At 40.1% G+C, this 21,141-nt stretch overlaps 2 protein-coding genes across 4 annotated transcripts; both read right to left on the bottom strand.

The window, feature by feature from the left end:
* Positions 1 to 5,589: 5,589 nt before the first annotated feature.
* On the bottom strand, positions 5,590 to 19,225 carry LOC122881039 (hepcidin-like). Of its 3 annotated transcripts, none has more exons than XM_044206690.1 (4): positions 19,179 to 19,225; positions 6,106 to 6,192; positions 5,927 to 6,004; positions 5,590 to 5,765 (listed from the first exon to the last, which is right to left on the bottom strand). In XM_044206690.1, the coding sequence occupies exons 2-4, from the start codon at positions 6,190 to 6,192 to the stop codon at positions 5,670 to 5,672; spliced, it is 261 nt and encodes an 86-aa protein (XP_044062625.1). In that variant the 5' UTR covers positions 19,179 to 19,225; the 3' UTR covers positions 5,590 to 5,669. The 3 variants fall into 3 exon arrangements, with proteins under 3 accessions (XP_044062625.1, XP_044062624.1, XP_044062623.1); XM_044206689.1 differs by lacking the exon at positions 19,179 to 19,225 and adding an exon at positions 14,925 to 15,024; XM_044206688.1 differs by lacking the exon at positions 19,179 to 19,225 and having other exon boundaries at positions 6,106 to 6,301.
* LOC122881038 (hepcidin-like) lies at positions 18,356 to 19,770 on the bottom strand. The gene is made up of 5 exons (XM_044206687.1): positions 19,696 to 19,770; positions 19,321 to 19,396; positions 19,092 to 19,178; positions 18,909 to 18,986; positions 18,356 to 18,785 (listed from the first exon to the last, which is right to left on the bottom strand). Exons 1-5 carry the CDS (start codon positions 19,743 to 19,745, stop codon positions 18,690 to 18,692), a joined length of 387 nt encoding a protein of 128 aa, XP_044062622.1. The 5' UTR covers positions 19,746 to 19,770; the 3' UTR covers positions 18,356 to 18,689.
* Between the last annotated feature and the right edge of the window lie 1,371 nt (positions 19,771 to 21,141).

Below are 21,141 nucleotides of genomic sequence, written 5' to 3'. Positions count from 1 at the left end.
CTATCTCAGGAAAACGAAAGATACCAAAAACTACCCGTTGTTTACTGCACCTTCCAATTTTGTGTGTCAGAGATCTGAGACTATGATTTTCATTTGCCTCTGTCTGATTGCCGTCAAGTCAAGAGTGTCTACTAATCAAATGACCAACAACAGCAACATCCTGTGAATTTCTCAGCTTACCAGCCAAGCACTTTAGTTTGTACACTTTAAAAACGCTAGCTTGAAGATTTATAGAGCTAGTATACTGTAGTTCACCGATGAACAGGCCCCTAATTGCTGCCTGCCTGCATTGTGTTTTGTGTGTGTGTATGTGGGTATGAGTCAGATAAAATAAACCACATGGTGTGTGTGTGTGTGAGGAAGCTGAACAGAACCCTCTGCTCTCATTTACTATCTCCTTGTGTGGTTTGGCAGCAGCTCTGTTGGTATGGGGGCGTACAACGGGCATCCGTCTGGGCGCGAGGCAGGCCTGGCATGTCGCTCAGCCCCCTGCAAGGCTGCATGAGGGTGGGATCAGAGCAGGAGTCTGCCAGGCTCCAGACTGGTAGTCTGTGCATGTGTGAGTGTGAGCATATGTGTGTGTTTTGGCATGTCCATGTACTTCTGTGTGTGTGGGGGTAATTAAATCGTAATCACACAGGGTTAAATAGCAACCGCAGGTCCGCTATTGTTCTGCTTGTCACTTGCAATATGTTGACCTCTCTGTATGTTGTTTCACCATTCAGATCTCTATCACAGAGTCTATCTGAGTCTTTGTGTTCCTCATCATTCCTGCACTGAATTAACACCCGATCATTTATTTGACCTTTGTGGTCATTATAACTGTGAGGTGCAATCCAGCCATGCTGAAAGTAATACAATAGCATGCATACCACCATGGCTAGATGCCATACCTCCCTTCACTGTACTGGATAACAAGCAAAGCACAGCAGAGCTGAGCTGGGCCTGGTTAGCACTTGGACAGCAGACCACCCTTGGAAAATGAAATTGCCTTTGGAAGTATTGTTGTTTAGAGGCCAGTGGAGGATGTTACTTCCTTAACACTTACTTGGGCCTGCATGGTGACTGATATTACGTGTCGGAGTCACAGTTTTGTGTCATTGATTGTATGCAATTAAAGCTCAAACACAGAGGTAATGTTCAATTGTTTTATCCTAAGTTGACAGTTCATCCACAGCACTTGTCACTCATCTGGATCACGTGATATTTTATTGACATTAAAACTGAATGTGACAGATGACAGATGAAATTCATACATAATACATTTTAAACACTCATGACATGAATGTAATTACAGGGATATTATAATATTATAATTTTTCCCTCATCACTTAAACATCCTAAGAATGTCTGGTAGTGTAAACAACCTACTGAAAAAACAAAAAGTAAATATGAAGTAATCACTTCAGTCCAATAACCAAAATCTATTACTTCATATCATGTCTGTCTCAACAAACAGTACCATGAATGACTCCACATCTGTTGGAATATACAGCTGACTACTCTTTTTTTTTATGCCTACTTTTTAATATGACAGGGGAGTATCACCTTCAGCATTTCTTAAAACTTCATTTTATCCAATCACGATAAACACATGTCATTTTGTTAATCTTTATGTAATCATTTTTTGTTCTTCCTGCGTGATATTTATTTGTCATCACACTCATAGCTGCAATGGAAACACAGTGTTTTGATTGGAGTGGTTGGATTGAAGCGTTGATGGAACAGAAGTCAAAGCTCTAGTCTTATCTCAACTGGTTAACTGATTTTTGCTTAATGTTAGCCATTAAGCCTGCTAAGCTAGTCAGTTTTTCGCATGGATATAATTTTTTTCCATGAAGAAACTGACTCAACTGCCATTGTTTTACTGGAATTTGGAAATCAATTCAGTTAGTTACCTGGAGCAGTTAGACTAGTTATGCTTGGGACTTCTATCAGTCAACACATTTGAGTTTGAGTTTCCAAACATTTTATACAATGATACATTGTTAAAATTAATACAAATTTTCGGAGTTGGAAAGAAGTGAGTTTTTCAGTACTCTGTTGCTCGCTCTTCTTTCTGCTTGGTGTTAAAGGCTCAAGACTACATTAGCCACTACTAGCATAGCCATAGCACTAACAGAACTGTGCTCAAGTCACCCACCATTCCAAACCCATACAACACACCCTCTCTGGCAACCATAGTGAGTACATTCAGTTTCACCTCATCTCATCTCTGTTATCCCTGGCTTAAGACTCACAACCCCCACCTAGACTGATCTACTGGCAAGCTAGTTAGCTGGAGCCTCTTCTATCACTCATCCTGCCTGCAGTCTGCCCTCGCTCCCGTAGGGCTCGCCAGCTCTCCATGCCCCATGAACCCCCTGATCTCTCCAACATTCCTTCTGAGTGTCATAATCTCAGTGAAGTGTTCAGTAAGCAGCAGGCCCTCTCCCTACCTCCTCACCGACCCTATGATTACTCCCTTACCCTCCAGTCGCCTGTTCAACCTGTCTCATCCTGGAAGGGAGGTCATTGAAAACTACAGTACATCCATGAGTCGCTGGCTGCTGGCATCATCCGCCCGTCTTCCTCCCCAGTGGGTGCAGGTTTCGTTCATGGCCAAGAAGGACCGCTCACTTTGACCATGCATTGATTACGGAAGACTAAACACCATCACTGTTAAAAATAAATACCCCCTGCCTCTAATCAACTCTGCCTTGGAGCCCATCCAAGGAGCCACCATCTTCTCCGAGCTGGACCTCCGGAATGCTTACCATCTGGTCCAGATCCGGGAAGGGGATGAGTTGAAGACGGCGTTCAACACACCTCTTGGCCACTTCAAATACATGGTGATGCCCTTCGGACTGACCAACGCACCCGCTGTCCTCCAAGTGCTTGTCAATGATGCACTCCAGAACTATCTGAACCACTCCATCTTCGTTTACCTGGATAACATCCTGGTCTTCTCCCGCACCCCCGAGGAACATGTGCAACACGTCAGACAGGTAAAACTGGAGAATAAACTTTTTGTGAAGGCAGAGAAATGTGAGTTTCATGCCAGTTCAGTCTCATTCCTAGACTACATTATCAAATGGGAGCAGCTGAAGATGAAAAACTTCCAGGCAGTGGTGGAGTGGCCCAGACCCAGTTCGGTGAAACAGCTCCAGCAGGGTTCGCCAACTTCTAACACCGGTTCATTCGGGACTACAGCTGGGTAGCTGCGCCCTTGACTCAACTCACCTCTCCTGCAGTCCCCTTTGCCTGGTCCCCAGAGGCTGAGACAGCCTTCAACAAGCTCAAGGCTCGCTTCACTTCAGCCCCAGTGCTTGTTCATTCCGACCCATCACGTCAGTTCATTGTGGAGGTGGACGCTTCCAACACAGGGGTGGGAGCTGTCCTCTCCCAACACTCTGCAGACGATCAGAAATGCCACCCATGCACTTTCTTCTCTTGGCGCCTGACCCCCACGGAGAGAAATTATGATGTCGTGGGCACACACCTCCCAGGTTTTCTGACTGGCATCAGTCGCACCCTCTCACTCTGAGACAGTGGTTCTGGTGGCCCACTATGGTTACAGACACCCGTGCATCACACATGCTCCACATGCACTGTTTGTGCCCGTGCCAAGGCCTCTCATCAACCTCCTGCTGGTCTCCCACATTGCCCTGGACTTCGTCCCCTCTCAAGTTAACACCATTATACTCACCATTGTGGACAGATTCCCCAAAATGGTACACTTTGTGGCACTGTCTAAACTCCCTTCAGCCTTTGAAACAGCAGAACTGTTGATGAACCACGTCTTCCGCCTCCACGGTATCCCCATGGACATCGTCTCTGATCGCGGACCATAGACCATAGCTAACTTGGACCTTGGGGACCTTGGAATACACCCACAATTCACTGTCCAGTGCTGCCACAGGTATGTCCCCCTTCCTATGTGCGCTGGGTTTTCAACTTCCCTTGTTCCCAGCTCAGAGAACAAGGTCACGGTTCCTTCCGTTCAAACCCACCTTTGACGGTGCCATAAGGTCTGGAAGGACACTCGGGCAGCCCTGCTCCACTCCACTGACCGCAACCACTGGCTTGGACCCCAGCTCCCTCCTACGCTCCAGATCAGTCTGTCTGGCTCTCCTCCAGAGATCTTCCTATAAAGACAGCATCCAAAAAATCTCCTCGCTACATCGGTCCTTGAGTCTGTAATGAACCCATCTGCTGTGAAACTCAATCTTCCCTTCCACGTGAGGATACATCCTACCTTCCACGTCTCACAGTTAAAGCCAGTCTCCACCAGCCGCTATCTGCTCCTGTCTCTCTCCACTGGCTCCTGACTCTCACCTGAGATCCTTCACCCAATCACTCCGCTCACCTGCCTCCCATCAAGCTCATCAACGGCAGTATGTCTACTCTGGCTCTGCATTCACTCGTCACCAGATTGTTGTTTTAACCACTGTGGTAGTTACTAGTTGGCCAACCATTGCTTTTGCTAAAGCATTCAGTCTGTTTTTGTTCTGTGTCATATCATATCCGCTAACATGTGTTTCTGTGCTCCAGGATCACAACTCATCTGCCTGCTCCATGTTTGCTCCTGCCTGTCTGTCTGCCACGTGTCACTCAGCCACGCCATTGTCGCCACATTACCTCACCTACCTCCTTACCTGTTGTGGATCTTCATCCCAGTCTCGCTAAGCTCCACCACATACCTTCACGCCCTCGCTGCCAGCTCTGGATCCCAACCCCTGGTCTCCATCCACTTCCCCTTTCTTAAAGAAATCTCGTGATATACCTACCCCTTGTCTGAGACCTGCACTTGAGGTCAACTGTTTAGTAAAACGTAACAGAGTATTCTTTTAATAGAGCCAACAAAAAGAGTTACTTGTAACTGCTTCAGTATTTGATCCTTTTCAATTCTGTTTTATTCTTTTGTATTTATTTTCTGGACCCTGTCTATGAAGAGGCTGTAAATGTATGTAATGCGGCCTGTAATTTGTGCAGCACGATAACACCCCATTACTTACTACATTTACCTGGATTAAATCTCCAGGTTTCTGCAATATTACCACATTAACCTTTCGGCTTCTGTGCACATCAAACTTGTCGGCCATAACTTGATATTCTCCTGGTTATAGGTGACATAAACTCTTAAACATAGGTTATCTTTTCAGAGAAAAACATCATAATAATCTCTGTATAGTCATTTGAATAAATATCAATTTATGTCCCAAAACACATGATTTAGTACTTGACACTAAAAACCCAACAGTGTAATTGTCTGTTGTAGATGTAAACTTCAGGAAAGATCCTGTATGCAGGTCAGAGGTGTTTTAATTTAATTCATTTTTATTGTGAATGGTGTATATTCCAGCTGCAACATTTTCTAATAAGTAAAAAATACAATTTAATGACAGTTTCCCACTACAAATGTTATGCAGTTTTAATGCCACTAATTTTGCAGGAAACATTAAATGAATCACTTCCTGTGTGCGAAAACATAGCACACAAATGATTTCCTGAACTGTCTATAGATTGTTTCACTAGTGTGTATTGGAGTGTAGAAAATGAAGAGAATGTTTTGAAAGTTGCAAAATGACAGAAGTTCAATTCATATACTATATTATAGAACCATTCAAATTTATTGATCATTCACTTTAGTATATGCAGATATTTAGCATTTGTTGGAGCAGGAACCCTCAGAATCTGCAGCACACTCCACAGACGCCGGGGGTGCAGCAGCCGCAGCAAAAGCGACACTGAAAGCCGCGCTTCTGTCTGTTGTTATACGGCATCTGTGTGAAAGACAAAAGACATGAGCAAGGTGTTCAGCTCCAGCATCATCACTCATTCTGTTTATTCTTTCTCGCTCTATGAAGAGCATCAGGGCACTTTGCAGGGAAAACACAACTAGCTCAGTGTATTTGCCTCAGTTCATTCAGTTAACTGAACATACCTTCCAGGATTCCACTGACATCTCTCCATGTGCAGCAACTGGATTGTCATTGCTCATTGGCTCCTCCAGCTCTTGCACCTGTTAACGAAGTGTGCACGTTCACAGTAGGAACCACGTTTTAGCAGACAAAACATTTTTAGTTAATAAGCAAATTCAATGAGATTAAGTCAGGTTCTTACTTCAGTGACTGGGACAGCAGAGCTCTCCTGAAGGCAAATAAAGGTGAGCACGACGGCCACTGCAACTGCAACACTGAATGTCTTCATCTTAGGAGGGTTTGAGTATTTTAAGTTGTTGAATCCTTTGACTCTTTTGATGACTCTTGTCAGCTCCTTTGAGTTCTCCTGACTGATGGTTGAGTGTGCAAAATGTGCTTGCATTTATACTCACTTGGACAACTGTTGCCTCATCACTGACAGCACTTACAGTACAGTACCTGCTGTCAGGAACAGGCTTGCATCACTCTCTCTGGGAATGAGAATGGGAAATTCCTCAGCACTGGTAGCTGGAAATTCTCTACTTTCATTTGTCTATTCCACATATCAATAATTAACTTATTTTTTAATCTTTCTTATTGGTTGGTTAGAAATACATCTCTGTCATAGAGCATATGCTTATACTTATTCTATACTTCCAAGAATCTATACAGTACAATGAAGAACTCTCTTAAGATAAAATATTAAAGTGACAGCAGATTTTGTAAACACTTTTATTTTCTTATAACATTACTGCAGTAATATTACTGATGTCCTGGCATATTTTAACCATTGTTAATAGGTCAATACCACATACACAACACACTGAAACATATTACATACATTTAAATGTTTTACATGAATGATAGTAAAGACAATTATATAATTTACCAAACTGTCAACAAAACCATAAAAAAAACTTTCAGTTATTAAAGGGGCCATGTGAATATTCAGCAAATTCAGTCTTTCCAAACATATTGTGCAATAACTAAAATCCCTTACTTCACTCATTTATTGATAACCCTGCTGACACACATGCTTTCTTCATGTGACCAAAATAATATAATAATAACATAATAGTTAACTGATCTTTAAATGTTCATCTTGTCTTTAAACTCCTTTGAAGTAGCACATCATTTCCAGTCATAATGATCACATGTCAGCAACAGATGTTTTTAGCAAATCCCCACATCTTTATAAAAAATCATGTTTTGTGCATTGTGTGTGGCATTTATATGTCATCAAACTCAAAAGTCTAAGTACAAATAATGCAACCGTGTCAACAATGTAAACACATATTTTACTATCTTCATCCTTATCTGAAAACATGCAGTTTTTGAGCTCATTTAAGAAATGTTAGATAACTTAAAATATTAATACTGGAAACACTATGAAAAAAGGGATGAAGTTTTGTATGCAATGCTCTATTGTTTAACTTAAAGCTAAGTTTTAATTTGTTCCACCTATGTTAAAAGCAACAATTATTTTCTTGAATTTTCACTGTGTGTGGGAAGTGAGACAGGATTCAAGCGTCTATTAAAACAACATCTAAAAGAGCATTTGCAGTTGGTGTTTACTATCCCTGTTTTACCAGGACAGGTGTGTGAGTATATGGATAAAAAACAACAAGAGATATAAAGAGAGCCAACAAAAGAAGTGTTACCTATGCACACACTAAACTGCAGTTATACTTTTTATTCTGTTCTTTTTTGTTCTGTCTCTATATTCTTTAACTTATCTATAGATATGCTCTAAGCACATCATTTTGCTGATGTGTTGATACTGTATATTTGTGCAGGCCCTCGAGGCCTTTGTCGATATAATCAAATTGATCTCATCACCAATAAATGTTCTGCAGGTTTTATATCACTACTGCAAGAAAATGAAAAATCACTTCATCCATCATGTGCCAGATTTTTCAAGAAACAGGCATCTGTTAATGCATTCATGAACTGGCTATGATTGAATCACTATTATGTAAATGAGAGTGTTGGAATAAATAATGAATCTAGAGAATGTATTGAGAACAGTGATATGACAATTGTGCATATTCATTGATAAAACAACACCATGACACACAATATATTAGTAACATTAAAGTTTATTGTGATGATACGCTGTAGTGTTTGCAGATACTTAGCATGTAGTCACATCACTGAGCACACATTAACTACAGCCTGCCCAAATCCTTAAAAGTGTACAGCCATAAAAGCAAGTGGTAAAATTGCTTTAAGACAAAAAGCATCACAAATTAATATTTAGTGTTTGTTGGAGCAGGAACCCTCAGAATCTGCAGCACACTCCACAGACGCCGGGGGTGCAGCAGCCGCAGCAAAAGCGACACTGAATGCCGCGCTTCTGTCTGTTGTTATACGGCATCTGTGTGAAAGACAAAAGACATGAGCAAGGTGTTCATCTCCAGCATCGTCACTCACTCTGAGAAAACCACAGTCAGCTCAGTGTATTTGCCTCAGTTCCTTCAGTTAACTGAACATACCTTCCAGGATTCCACTGACATCTCTCCGTGTGCAGCAACTGGATTGTCATTGCTCATTGGCTCCTCCTGCTCTTGCACCTGTTAACGAAGTGTGCACATTCACAGTAGGAGCCACATTTTAGCATTTTGACCAAACATTTATAGTTAATAAGTGAATGAAATGAGTTTTAGTCAGGTTTTTACTTCAGTGACTGGGACAGCAGAGCTCTCCTGAAGGCAAATAAAGGTGAGCACGACGGCCACCGCAACTGCAACACTGAATGTCTTCATCTTAGGAGGGTTTGAGTGGTTTAAGTTGTTAAATCAACTAGATTTCTTCAGATCTTTTCGTGATTCCTGTCAGCGCTTTCGAGTTTTTCTCTTGTCTGATTGTTGAGTGTGTAAAATATGCTGGTATTTATACTCACTTAGGCTGCTGTTGCCTCATCACTTGCAGCACTTATTCACCTCCAGGAATGGGCTTGCATCATTCCCTGGGTGATGCAAGGAATGGTTATAGGAAATTCCTGAGGAATGGGATGTTCTCTATTTTTGATTATAGGATTCAAGGGTTAAGGTTAAGGTTAAGGTTAGGGCCCAGTGTCTGTCACAATATGAAATCAATCATCAACCATTATTTCTACAAACAGAACACAGTTCCATACATGAAGAAGCTGCTGCATGCGTTTAAAAATATACAGTATCAAAGCAAAATGTATTCTTTGCTTATGTGCACTTATGTGAATTATAAGAGATTCCTTTAAAAAGTGTGTCCCATATAAATTTCCAAGGAAACATGAAAGAAGCTTCCTTCATCAAGGTGCAAGATGGAATGATGCAGCTATACTGAAAGCTGATTTTGTAAAAGCTTTTGTTTGGTTATTGAGTATTATTGCAATAGTAATCCTGATGTCTTGGCATGTGTTACCAATTGTTAACAGATGAATGTCATATATTATACAATTTAAACACTCTGACATGATTGTAATTACAGTGATATTATAATAATCTAAATATGTTAACAAATACCGCTGATTATTGGTTATTGTATTTTAATTTTTTTTCCCCTCATCACTTAAACATCCTAAGATTGTCTGGTAGTGTAAACAACCTATTGAAAGTGAAGTAATCACTGTGTGCAGTTAATACTGATAAAGTCAGGGGCCATTTGAATTTTCAGTAACTACAGTCTTTCCAAATATCTTGGGCAATAACCAAAATCCCTTACTTCATATGACATCTGTGTCAACAAACAGTACCAGGAATGGCTCCACATCTGTTGGAATATACAGCTGACTGCTCATTTTTTTAGATGCTACTTTTTAATATGACAGGGGAGTATAAACTTTTAAAACTAATATTCATTATATCCAGTCATGATGAACAAAATTTTGTTTTAAGAAAATCCCTTAATCTTTATGTATGTCATTTTTTGTTCTTCATGCGTGGTATTTATTTGTCATCAGACTCATTATAGCTGCAACACTGTGTTATGACTGGAGTGACCCAGATAGCAAAAGTTAATTCAACATTCAACACATTTGAGTTATGGTCAGAAAGGTTGGTATATGTTTGAGGTTGAAAAACTACTTTAAATCAACATTTCTACAGCAGTCACAGTTTAAAGAGGTAATGCAAACATGTTTTTGAGCTGTAAACTAAATTATATGACTGTACTGTGATGAAACACATCACTGCTGTTGTTAATATTCACATTCATGAAAATCTGCTTTTTAAAAAAAAAAAAAAAATCACCCTGCCAGTGCTGGCATAGAGTCGATCGTTTGGGACAAATTTACATCATGACATTTATAAAAGAATGAAGAAGAAGATGTTAACGCCCAGAATGCAGATCGAGTTGCATCATTCACAAGAGTTTAAACTAGTTTTTGCTAACCCTCTACTTAGTATTTTTCAATTTTTGCACAATGGTTCGGACTTGTGCTTTTGACGGCTGTAGAAGCACCACCAGACTGACTTCTTTCCCCTGATATGATCCCATGATAAACAGCAGGGCTACGGCTACGTACTGACACTCCCCCACAGACACACACACTCACCGGAAAGCCTCCCAGCCTCTTTGAGCGCTAACGTTAGCTTAGCTAAAACACAGGTACCACACAGGAACTTTTACAAAGTTTTACAAAGCCACGAATGTCAACAGTTTTACAGACGTCTCTCTTATGATGGTGGCCTATGGGGAAAATGCTTTTTGGGCCGCAGAGGGATTTTTCATTGCAACACCGTCAGTGGCCACTGGAAAAGAATTGGTTACAAGGCTGAGCGGTGGCGCCGTATCCAGTTCTCTTTATACTTCCATGGTGGACACGGAGAGTCTGACAGCAGCTGCTCATGGCCGGCTAAATATTATAATTAATATAAAATTTAATATTTTAGGAGGGAGGGAGCTAGCAGAAATTGGGGGTGACATCTCTATGGCCAATATCTCCAAAACTCGTCAACTCATGCCAAAACAATCTAGATGGATAAAGAGGTAAGAGGAAAATTATGTATTTTTGATTTTGGGGTGAACTGTCCTTTTAAGTTAAATAAGTTTTAGGTCAAAATAAATGTTTCACAATATTGTATTGTGGAGAGCTGCGCGAAATGTCCTTGTTTGCCAGCAATGCAAAGTCTGGGCTGCATACTCAGTCACCTTTTTTCAAGTACTGGCTACACTCAGGAGATACTTGGGGGAAAGCACTAGTCTGTCAGAGTTACTGTGTCAAAATTAGCTGTACGGTCATTTCTGAGGCAATGGTTGTTTTTGAATGGAATTGTATTACACTGTAAGTTGTTATTTTGTCCACAAGCACGTACTGTACATTAAAATTCAGTCCAGTACAACAACAAGTGCAATCTAAGCGCATTACACATTGAACAGATGTTACTTTCTGTCCACCTCCTTAGCTACTCCAACCAGCACTCTCTCTCTTCCATCTGTAAAGGTTGGACTTCCGAGGTGATCCACAGAAAACGTCCACCACTACAAACAGTCTACCGTGATCTTCAGGTGGGAATGCAAGGCAGACAAGAGGCCCTTCAAGAAGACAGTAAAGAAAGACTGCATGTTATGTGAGTTTGTACCACAATAAACTATGGATGATATGGATTTAATGCCCCTTTTAGCCCCATTAAAATAAATGATAAGATAATTATATTTGGTTTTGTTAGCAAGAAGAACATAACTCATACTAAAATTTTAGCAATATATGTTGACACCTGAATGCCTGAATAGTGGCCGTATTAAGTAATGTGAATGATAACCTTTGTGTTGACCATCAAAACACTGAACAATATTCTCTGATTTCTTGTTTTGAATAAGTTCACTAAACGGTCCTGGCCTATAAGCTTTTTAAAATGCAAAAAAATGTTCTATAAGTATTTCACTCACTGTTTAAAAGACATGCAGTGATATTATAGTTTCATAAATTTTGTTATGTAAATTTAAATTGATCCTACTGTCATTGATTTTTTTGGAAATGTTTATGAGTTATCTAATTTTCTTCTTTTTTTAAAGCAAACTTTTTCTTTAACTTCATTTGCATGTTGAGAACAATATGAGGGTGCACGGATATATAAATGAAGAAAATGTCATGGAAAGGTCTGATTTCTTCTTCTTTTTTGCTCCTTGACCCTGACCTACCCCTTCCCCGTGGGTCTCTCTCTAAATTCCTCTATATAACAGTATATTGCAAAGTAAAATAATAATAATAATAAGTAGAAGAATAGAAATAAAAATGTATATCATGAGTGCCTCCTTCCTAGCCTCAAGCATAACCTGGCCTGCCCTGTTCATCCAAGCAACAGAAAGTTTCACAGATAAAATCTCAAAAAGAGAAGAGAGAAAGTAGAAAGAGTGTGCGCTGGTTGTCACCTCGCCGCCAATATTTTTTTAGCAGCAATGCATGCTGATAGCCATAGCTGTCCTGGTCTGGTTTCTTGTAGTTAATTAACGCAACATTGTTTCAGTATATCAAAATATAATACTAAAATTCTATTCCATGAACCCTTTTAGATAATAGTGTTGATTCACTAACATTGTTTCAATATATAATCAGCTGAAATGTAGCTGCAGACTGACTTTAAGGTGATGGCTGAATCAATATTGATTCGGTGTCAGTTATGGTTGGAAATCCGACATTTATTCAACATCAATCATAACGAGCGCTTTCAATTTGCTTTCAATGTCGGGCGTTAACGTAGATTCAATACTTCTGCCTGACGACATTTAAATGTTGTTTCAATCTGATTTTGCTATCTCAGAGGATGTTTTTTGCAAATGTGTGGGAAAATGGAATTTATTTAGCACAGCGGCTAATTACTGACGCTAGCTCATTAATATTGGCTTTATAAAATCAATTCAGTTAGTTACCTGGAGCAATTAGGCTAGTTAGCTTGCTTATAGTTAGCTAAATTTGAAGTTTGAGCTTCCATGCTTGAACATCTTAAGTCTAAATTATGCACAATATGCAAACATGATAACAATGTAAATACTACATTTCAATAGTTATTTTCTCACCAGTTTATTCCATCTGTGTTAAAGGAAAGCAAAATATATTTTGTGAGTGTAACTGTGTATGCAAAGTGAGATAGTTATTACCCAGACAGTGACAGATTAGGACAGATAGCAGAGATATTTCAGAAAAGAGGTGAGTTGTGTATACAATGATAGATCTTAATAGACTCTTATACTTGGAGTTTACTATTGCTGTTTTACCAGGACAAGCGTGTGGGCAGAGAGTTAACAGACAGCAACAGGAGAAGATAAAATAGAGATGAGAGAGACACAACAAGTGGAGCAAGAAAAACAGGTGACATACAGCAAGAGAATACACAGAGAGTGCACTGGAGGACATCATGCCACTTGAGTCAGTGCTGGTTGGGGCTGAAGACTACAATCTTGAAAATGAAAAAAATCTGGGGGTGTGGAGTTGGAAAGAAGTGAGTTTATCAGAACTCTGTACCTCACTCTTCTCTCTGCTTGAGGTTAGACGCTCAAGGCTACATTAACCGCCATTTTAGCCGCAAACCCACCATTTGTAATTTTACATTTACGTATAATACATATCATATCAACATTTCTACATTAGCATATGGATAGTAACATATTTCAGATGACATCCTCTGGGGCAGATTTCCATATGTGGAGCTTGGTGGCGTGATCGGTAGCCAGCTGGTTGGAGTTGCAAAAGCAGCAGAGACTCATGTTCAACCACTGTTAGCTTCCAGCTTCAACCGACAGAACTGGACATTTGTATTTTTTAGTGAGGCATTGGGACTTTTGTGGCAAGAAATCATAATCCTAAGCCTAACCAAGTGGTTTTTGTGCCTAAACATAAACAGACCTTAACCACAGCGTTTGAAATGTAGAGATTCAACATTTGAAACATAGAGATTCAACGTATCCGTGGTTTGCAGAAACATAAATGGCTACATTTTATTCTGCCAATTGGGTTGCAAATTTTCTGCCATTAAACTGAGGACATCACCTTGTGTGGCCTCAGTAGTAGACAAGATCCTGCATGCAGGTCAGTGATGTTTTAATTTAATTTATTTTTATTGTGAATGGTGTATATTCCTGTTTTTAAACACATCTGCAACACTTTTTTGTAAGCAAAAATACCATTTAATGTTATGCAGGTTTAATGCTACTAATTTTGCAGGAAACATTAAAAGAATCACTTCCTGTGTCCAAAAACATAGCACGCTCATGATTTCCTGAAATGTCTATAGATTGTGTGTAATTGAGAGTACTGGAGTGTAGAAAATGTAGAGAATGTTTTGAAAATTGCAATATGAAAAAAGTTTAATTCATACACTTTCACACACTATATAATAGAACCATCAAAATTTATTGATCATTCACTTTAGTATATGCAGATATTTAGCAAAATATGAGGATGATACAGTCACATCACTGAGCACACATTATCTACAGCGCGACCAAATCCAGAAACATCCTTCAACTTTTACTTAGCTTAATACAATTCAAAGTGTTAAATTTGCTTCAAGACAAATACAGTAACACAATTAGCATTTGTTGGAGCAGGAACCCTCAGAATCTGCAGCACACTCCACAGACGCCGGGGGTGCAGCAGCCACAGCAAAAGCGACACTGAATGCCGCGCTTCTGTCTGTTGTTATACGGCATCTGTGTGAAAGACAAAAGACATGAGCAAGGTGTTCATCTCCAGCATCGTCACTCACTCTGAGAAAACACAACCACAGTCAGCTCAGTGTATTTGCCTCAGTTCCTTCAGTTAACTGAACATACCTTCCAGGATTCCACTGACATCTCTCCGTGTGCAGCAACTGGATTGTCATTGCTCATTGGCTCCTCCAGCTCTTGCACCTGTTAACGAAGTGTGCACATTCACAGTAGGAGCCACATTTTAGCATGTTGACCAAACATTTATAGTTAATAAGTGAATGAAATGAGTTTAAGTCAGGTTCTTACTTCAGTGACTGGGACAGCAGAGCTCTCCTGAAGGCAAATAAAGGTGAGCACGACGGCCACTGCAACTGCAACACTGAATGTCTTCATCTTAGGAGGGTTTGAGTGGTTTAAGTTGTTAATTCAACTAGATTTCTTCAGATCTTTTGGTGATTCCTGTCAGCTCTTCTCCTGTCTGATGGTTAAGTTTGTAAAATGTGCTGGTATTTATACTCACTTGGGCCACTCTTGCCTCACCACTGACAGCATGTAGCTGCCTCCAGGAATGGGCTTGCATCTCTCCCTGTGTGATGCTGGGAATAGGAGTGGGAAATTCCCACAGAACAGGAATGGGAAATTCATCATTTTTGAATACACGTCCCAGTGTCTGTTGCTAAATATCAAATCAGTCGTTAACTTTTTCTTTCCTCCTGGTTTAGAAGAATTTATCTGTCACACAGCATTATTCTTATACTTAATCTGTACTTCAGAGCATCTTTATGTAGCCTAACTTATAATGAAGAAATTAACATGTTTAACATACAAAATGAAAATGGCAGCTGCTTTTGTTCGCTTATAGCATTACTTCAATTAAACAGTGTGACTTAAATGTAATGACACAGGTATGACAGTAAGTCAACTTGTCGACAAAAGCGCACAACAAATACGGAAATATAGTTTGATTTTTCTTTTCCATCATTGCTTAAACACCTTAATTGGTCTGTGAAAACATCAACTGATGAATCAATAATGGTGGACATGACATAACAAAAAGGAAACATACAAGCATTTAATGATTAGCTGTGGGCTCTGTACATTATTATTTTTATCAATATGACCCCAATGTTGACAAATACAGTATCTTGTGCAACAAATAAAACTTTACTCTCTCATTTACTGAAAACCTTGTTGACCCATGCTTGGCTCATGTGCAAACACGGATTAAGAATGCAGAGGCCCCTGGGCACAAAATCTTGGAGGGCCAGACCGGATATAATAATATATGTAACCTGTATTTCCTATCATAAAGGGTTTTCACCATATCACACATTCTGGCATAGAGACGCAATATAATAGCCTAATGTTTTCCAAAAACAACCAATGTCAACTACAAGAATATAGACAAGAATATATAGGCCTACCTTAAAGTAGGATACTCCATAATGTGTGAATAACGAAAGAGAGAGAGCTCGGCTGCAAGGTAACACAGCAAACAGCTGTTTCTACACACCTCACCCTGCTGATTCTGACAGAGAATCGCTCATAAGTTCAAAACAATATTTAGCGCTCTGCTAGTGCTACGTTCTTATATGAGTGCTCTGATTAGTGAATGTATTCTTTGATTTTGAAACTGTAGCCTTATGATGTTGTCATTTAGCCATTCTGGGGCTATTGCATAGTTAAATCAATTAATTTTATTTGAAGAAAAAAATTTCCCCTTCGCAATTCTTAACAACCCCCTCAGTCACTTCATCCTGGTGCCTGGCCTGAATGGTTGAAATAGTTAGCTAAAAGTATGGAACCCCTGTCGCAGGGCTGTGGTTCTCTGCCTCAGCGTCATGCTGATGCTCAGGTCCTCTTGGATGCTGGTCTGGTTCATGTCGAGGTGGGACAGCTGAACTAGTAGTGGCTGCTGGGTTAACATTACTGTCCTCCTCTTCGCTAACAATGTCACCATCGTCCTCGCCAGGCTCTTAGCTAGCGAGCCAACTTTTGAAAAAAGGTACGTTTTCCGATCCATGTTTGTTAGTTGTCAGCTAACTTTAATGTAGTCTATTCTGTCACTTTCACACCCGGCCTGGACAGCTATCCAAATTCCTACGGTCACCTCCTGACTCATCGTCATCATCATGATACAGACACAGCCCACAAACCAATCATAATGTTTGTCTTATTCGCAAATAAAGTAACTCTGCATTCATCGGTTCGTATTTCAACACACACACTCAATGAATTTATTTGATTTGATTGAAAAAAAACAAAAAACAAAGACAGGGTGATGAGGCCACAGTTGGGTTTTGGAGGCCCCTAGAGGTCAGAGGCCCCCCCGGGCACCGGCCTAATCATACTTGCTCATGTGACCACAACAGCAGTGTCAACAAACACTATCATGTATGGCTCCACACCTGATGGAATTTATTTGTAATTTTTTTAATAAAGGCGGAATGTCTAAAACACTATTTTAATTAGCACACCATGTCCAGTCATGATGCGCACATATTTTGTTTGTCAGCCACAAGCATTTCAGCAGGCCTCCTCATTGTAATCTTTTTTTTATATTTCATCATGCATGGCATTTACTTGTCATCAAATCCAATTTGAGCTGTGACAGAAACAGTGAATTTTGACCAGAATTTTCAGGTTAAAGGTATGACAGAACACCTGTGTGGTAGCTTAATGTTAGGCATCAAGCCCGCTAAGTTTGTTACTGCTTTTTCAGTCAAGTCAAGTCAGTTTATTTATTTTATATAATATCATAAATTTACTTCAAGGGGCTTTGCAATCTGTACAGGATATGACACCATCTGTCCTTAGACCCTCAATTCAAATACGGAAAAACTCCCCTTAAAAAATCCCTTTAACAGGAAGAAAATGGAAGCATGGAGTATCCCTCTCCCAGGATGGGCAGATATGCAATAGATGTCGTGAGTACAGAGTAGACCAACATAGTAAAATTACAGTCTAGATAATCAGGATGACAAAATTATAGACAGATTGTAAAATATATGAAGAATATGGAACTGGGAGGAGGTTGAGAAACATCAGGTGTTGCCAAACAGATAGGACCTGAGCCACACAGCCGCCTCTCCACCATGGAGACCTGGAAGAGGACAGACTACACAACAAGAGGCAAAACTCAAGCACACCATTCACACAGGTAGGAGAAAGGAACAGACATACACAGAGGGAGAGAGAGACAAGGACAACATGTACACAAGGGAGAGAGAGAGAGACCAGAGGAGAGGCTGAATCTCCAGGAGGACAAAGATCCAGATCCAAAACATCTGGAATGAGGCACCGACAGCCAGGGGAGAGAGAGATCCCAGGACGGCCGATGGTCATGGCCATCAAGGTTTTTGGAAAAGAAACAGACTCAGCTGTCATCATCAGCATATTCAGCCTCAAGAGCAAGATGGAGTCGTTTCAGGCTGGCATAGTTGTCTGTTGTCGTTTAATAACTTTAGCCTGATACCAGCTAGCTACCTCACTGCGGTTAGCTTGCCAGCTAGTGACATCAGTAATCAGAGGATCTGTTTTTAGTTAATATGTGGAAATGTGGAATTGATTTAGAAAATTGTTATTATTAATTGCAGTACGTGCTAATTACTACTGATATCTATTCAAAGATGGGCTTTTTTTATCAAGTCAATAATGTACTACCTAGCAACCGCCTGGAGCAATTGGGCTTGTTAGCCAAATTTGTTTGATTAACTGAAACTTCCAAAATGCCTATAAAGTTTGAAAATTGAACACATGTTGTATATTTGTGCTGAGAATAAAGCCCATTGTAAATAATAATCAAGCTTAGCTGACAACCAATATAAGTTTAAGGCAGGTTTTATTTTAACAACACTACAGAAAACATGAAAGTAATCACGTCCTGTGCACCAGACAACAACACTACAGGAATATTAAATCCATATTATTAATTAGCGAGTATTAAAACAATACTATTACTCACTTTATATTGGTAACATTAAAGTTTATTGTGATAATACACTGTTGTATCTGCAGATATTCAGCATAACGTGTGGATGATGCAGTCAAATTACTGAGCACGCATGAACTACAGCATGACCAAATCCAGTAACATCCTTAGAGTTTTACAACCATAAATACAACAGAAAGTGGTAGCAGTGGCTGCTACAAGAGTCCTCAGAATCTGCAGCACACTCCACAGACGCCGGGGGTGCAGCAGCCGCAGCAAAAGCGACACTGAAAGCCGCGCTTCTGTCTGTTGTTATACGGCATCTGTGTGAAAGACAAAAGACATGAGCAAGGTGTTCATCTCCAGCATCGTCACTCACTCTGAGAAAACACAACCACAGTCAGCTCAGTGTATTTGCCTCAGTTCCTTCAGTTAACTGAACATACCTTCCAGGATTCCACTGACATCTCTCCGTGTGCAGCAACTGGATTGTCATTGCTCATTGGCTCCTCCAGCTCTTGCACCTGTTAACGAAGTGTGCACATTCACAGTAGGAGCCACATTTTAGCATTTTGACCAAACATTTATAGTTAATAAGTGAATGAAATGAGTTTAAGTCAGGTTCTTACTTCAGTGACTGGGACAGCAGAGCTCTCCTGAAGGCAAATAAAGGTGAGCACGACGGCCACTGCAACTGCAACACTGAATGTCTTCATCTTAGGAGGGTTTGAGTGGTTTAAGTTGTTAATTCAACTAGATTTCTTCAGATCTTTCTGTACTTTCTTTTTTGGTGATTCCTGTCAGCTCTTCTCCTGTCTGATGGTTAAGTTTGTAAAATGTGCTGGTATTTATACTCACTTGGGCCACTCTTGCCTCACCACTGACAGCATGTAGCTGCCTCCAGGAATGGGCTTGCATCTCTCCCTGTGTGATGCTGGGAATAGGAGTGGGAAATTCCCACAGAACAGGAATGGGAAATTCATCATTTTTGAATACACGTCCCAGTGTCTGTTGCTAAATATCAAATCAGTCGTTAACTTTTTCTTTCCTCCTGGTTTAGAAGAATTTATCTGTCACACAGCATTATTCTTATACTTAATCTGTACTTCAGAGCATCTTTATGTAGCCTAACTTATAATGAAGAAATTAACATGTTTAACATACAAAGGTGTTCATCCACTTTAGAATGCCCTCATCATAACCGGCTTAATGTATTCAATCAACTGAACATACCTTCCAGGATTCCACTGACGTCTCCTCCTGTGTCGCGACTGGATTGTCATTGGTCAGTGGCTCCTCCAGCTCTTGCACCTGTTAATGCACATTTAGAAAACTTTTCTTTGCATTTTCACAAAACATTCATAGCTAATAAACAAATTAAATAATTTAAGTCAAGTTCTTACTCCAGTGAATGGCACGGCAGAGGTCTCAGTAATGCAAATAATACGCATGACGGCCACTGCAACTGCAACGCTGAATGTCTTCAAATCAAATCAACCCATAACTTTTAAATTAAATTATTTTCTGCACACAGAACACACAGTTGCTGCACAAGTTCTACAACATGCTGTATGAAAGCAAAATGTACTCTGTACTGATGCGCTGCTAATATTGCTGGCTGTATTTAAAGATATTAATTTAAAGATATGTGTCCAATATAACGTTTCCTGGGAGACACATGAAAGAACCCCCAAATTTCTACATTAAGGTGCAAAACTACATGAGTCTAGCTACTGCAGCTACTGAGCCACACTTTTAATCCTGGAACATTTAAAATTTCATTCCAAACTAAATTGTCAACAAAAGCATGAACACTAACATTTAATTACATTTGTTTTATTTTTTCCTTATCACTTCAATTGTGTCATTTGAGCTTCAGTACCTTACTGATCTCTGTGCTGGCCTGTTTGCTTCAGGGGGTTGTATTTGGGGGAAGCATTTCTAATCCTCTGACACACACTTTTGAGCCAGGCTGTGACACGGGTCATTTGAGCTACCTTGGGCAATAACAAAAATCCCTCACTGTACTTTCACTTTCTCTTGTTTACTGATATCTCTGCTGGCCCATGACCATGTTCGCGTCAACAGACAGCACCATGAACGGCTCCGTATCTGTTGGAATCTACACAATCATTTTTTCAACGGCAGCACATCGTGTGCAGTCATGTTTTCCAATCATGAATGTTCTTAGCAAAAGCCCCAAACCCAAACATTTTGTGTTTATAATGCATGGGATTTATTTGGTATCAAGACCAAAACAATGGCTGAGATGGAAACATTATCTCTAATGGAATAGTTTGCGCTGGAATGAAAGCACCAATCCCACCCTACTCTTGTGTAATTGGTTGTTGTCTTTCATTAGCCATCCAGCCTGCTAAGTTTGTTGCTGCGCATTCGGTCATGCACATAAAGTTTTTCAAAAAGAAACTACCACAAGGATAGTTAAGCATAGTCAACAGCAAGAGCAAGGTGGAGTTGTTTCAGGTTGCAGGTGTAGCTAATTGCTGCTGCTACTTGCTACAGTACCTGCTTGCTATCTCTTAGCAGTTAGCTTGCACTGGCGTTAGCTTGCTAGTTATTGATGTCAGTAATCAGAAGTTTTGTGTTTGGATAATGTGTGGAAATGTGGAATTTACTTTGTAGAGCTTTTAATATGGCTGTTAACTAATCAGGAGTGCC

The sequence above is a fragment of the Siniperca chuatsi genome, linkage group LG9 (assembly GCF_020085105.1).
Source record: "Siniperca chuatsi isolate FFG_IHB_CAS linkage group LG9, ASM2008510v1, whole genome shotgun sequence".
Taxonomy (NCBI): Eukaryota; Metazoa; Chordata; class Actinopteri; order Centrarchiformes; family Sinipercidae; genus Siniperca; species Siniperca chuatsi.
The sequence above is the reverse complement of the archived record's forward strand: the minus strand, read 5'-3'. Positions and strand labels throughout refer to the sequence as shown.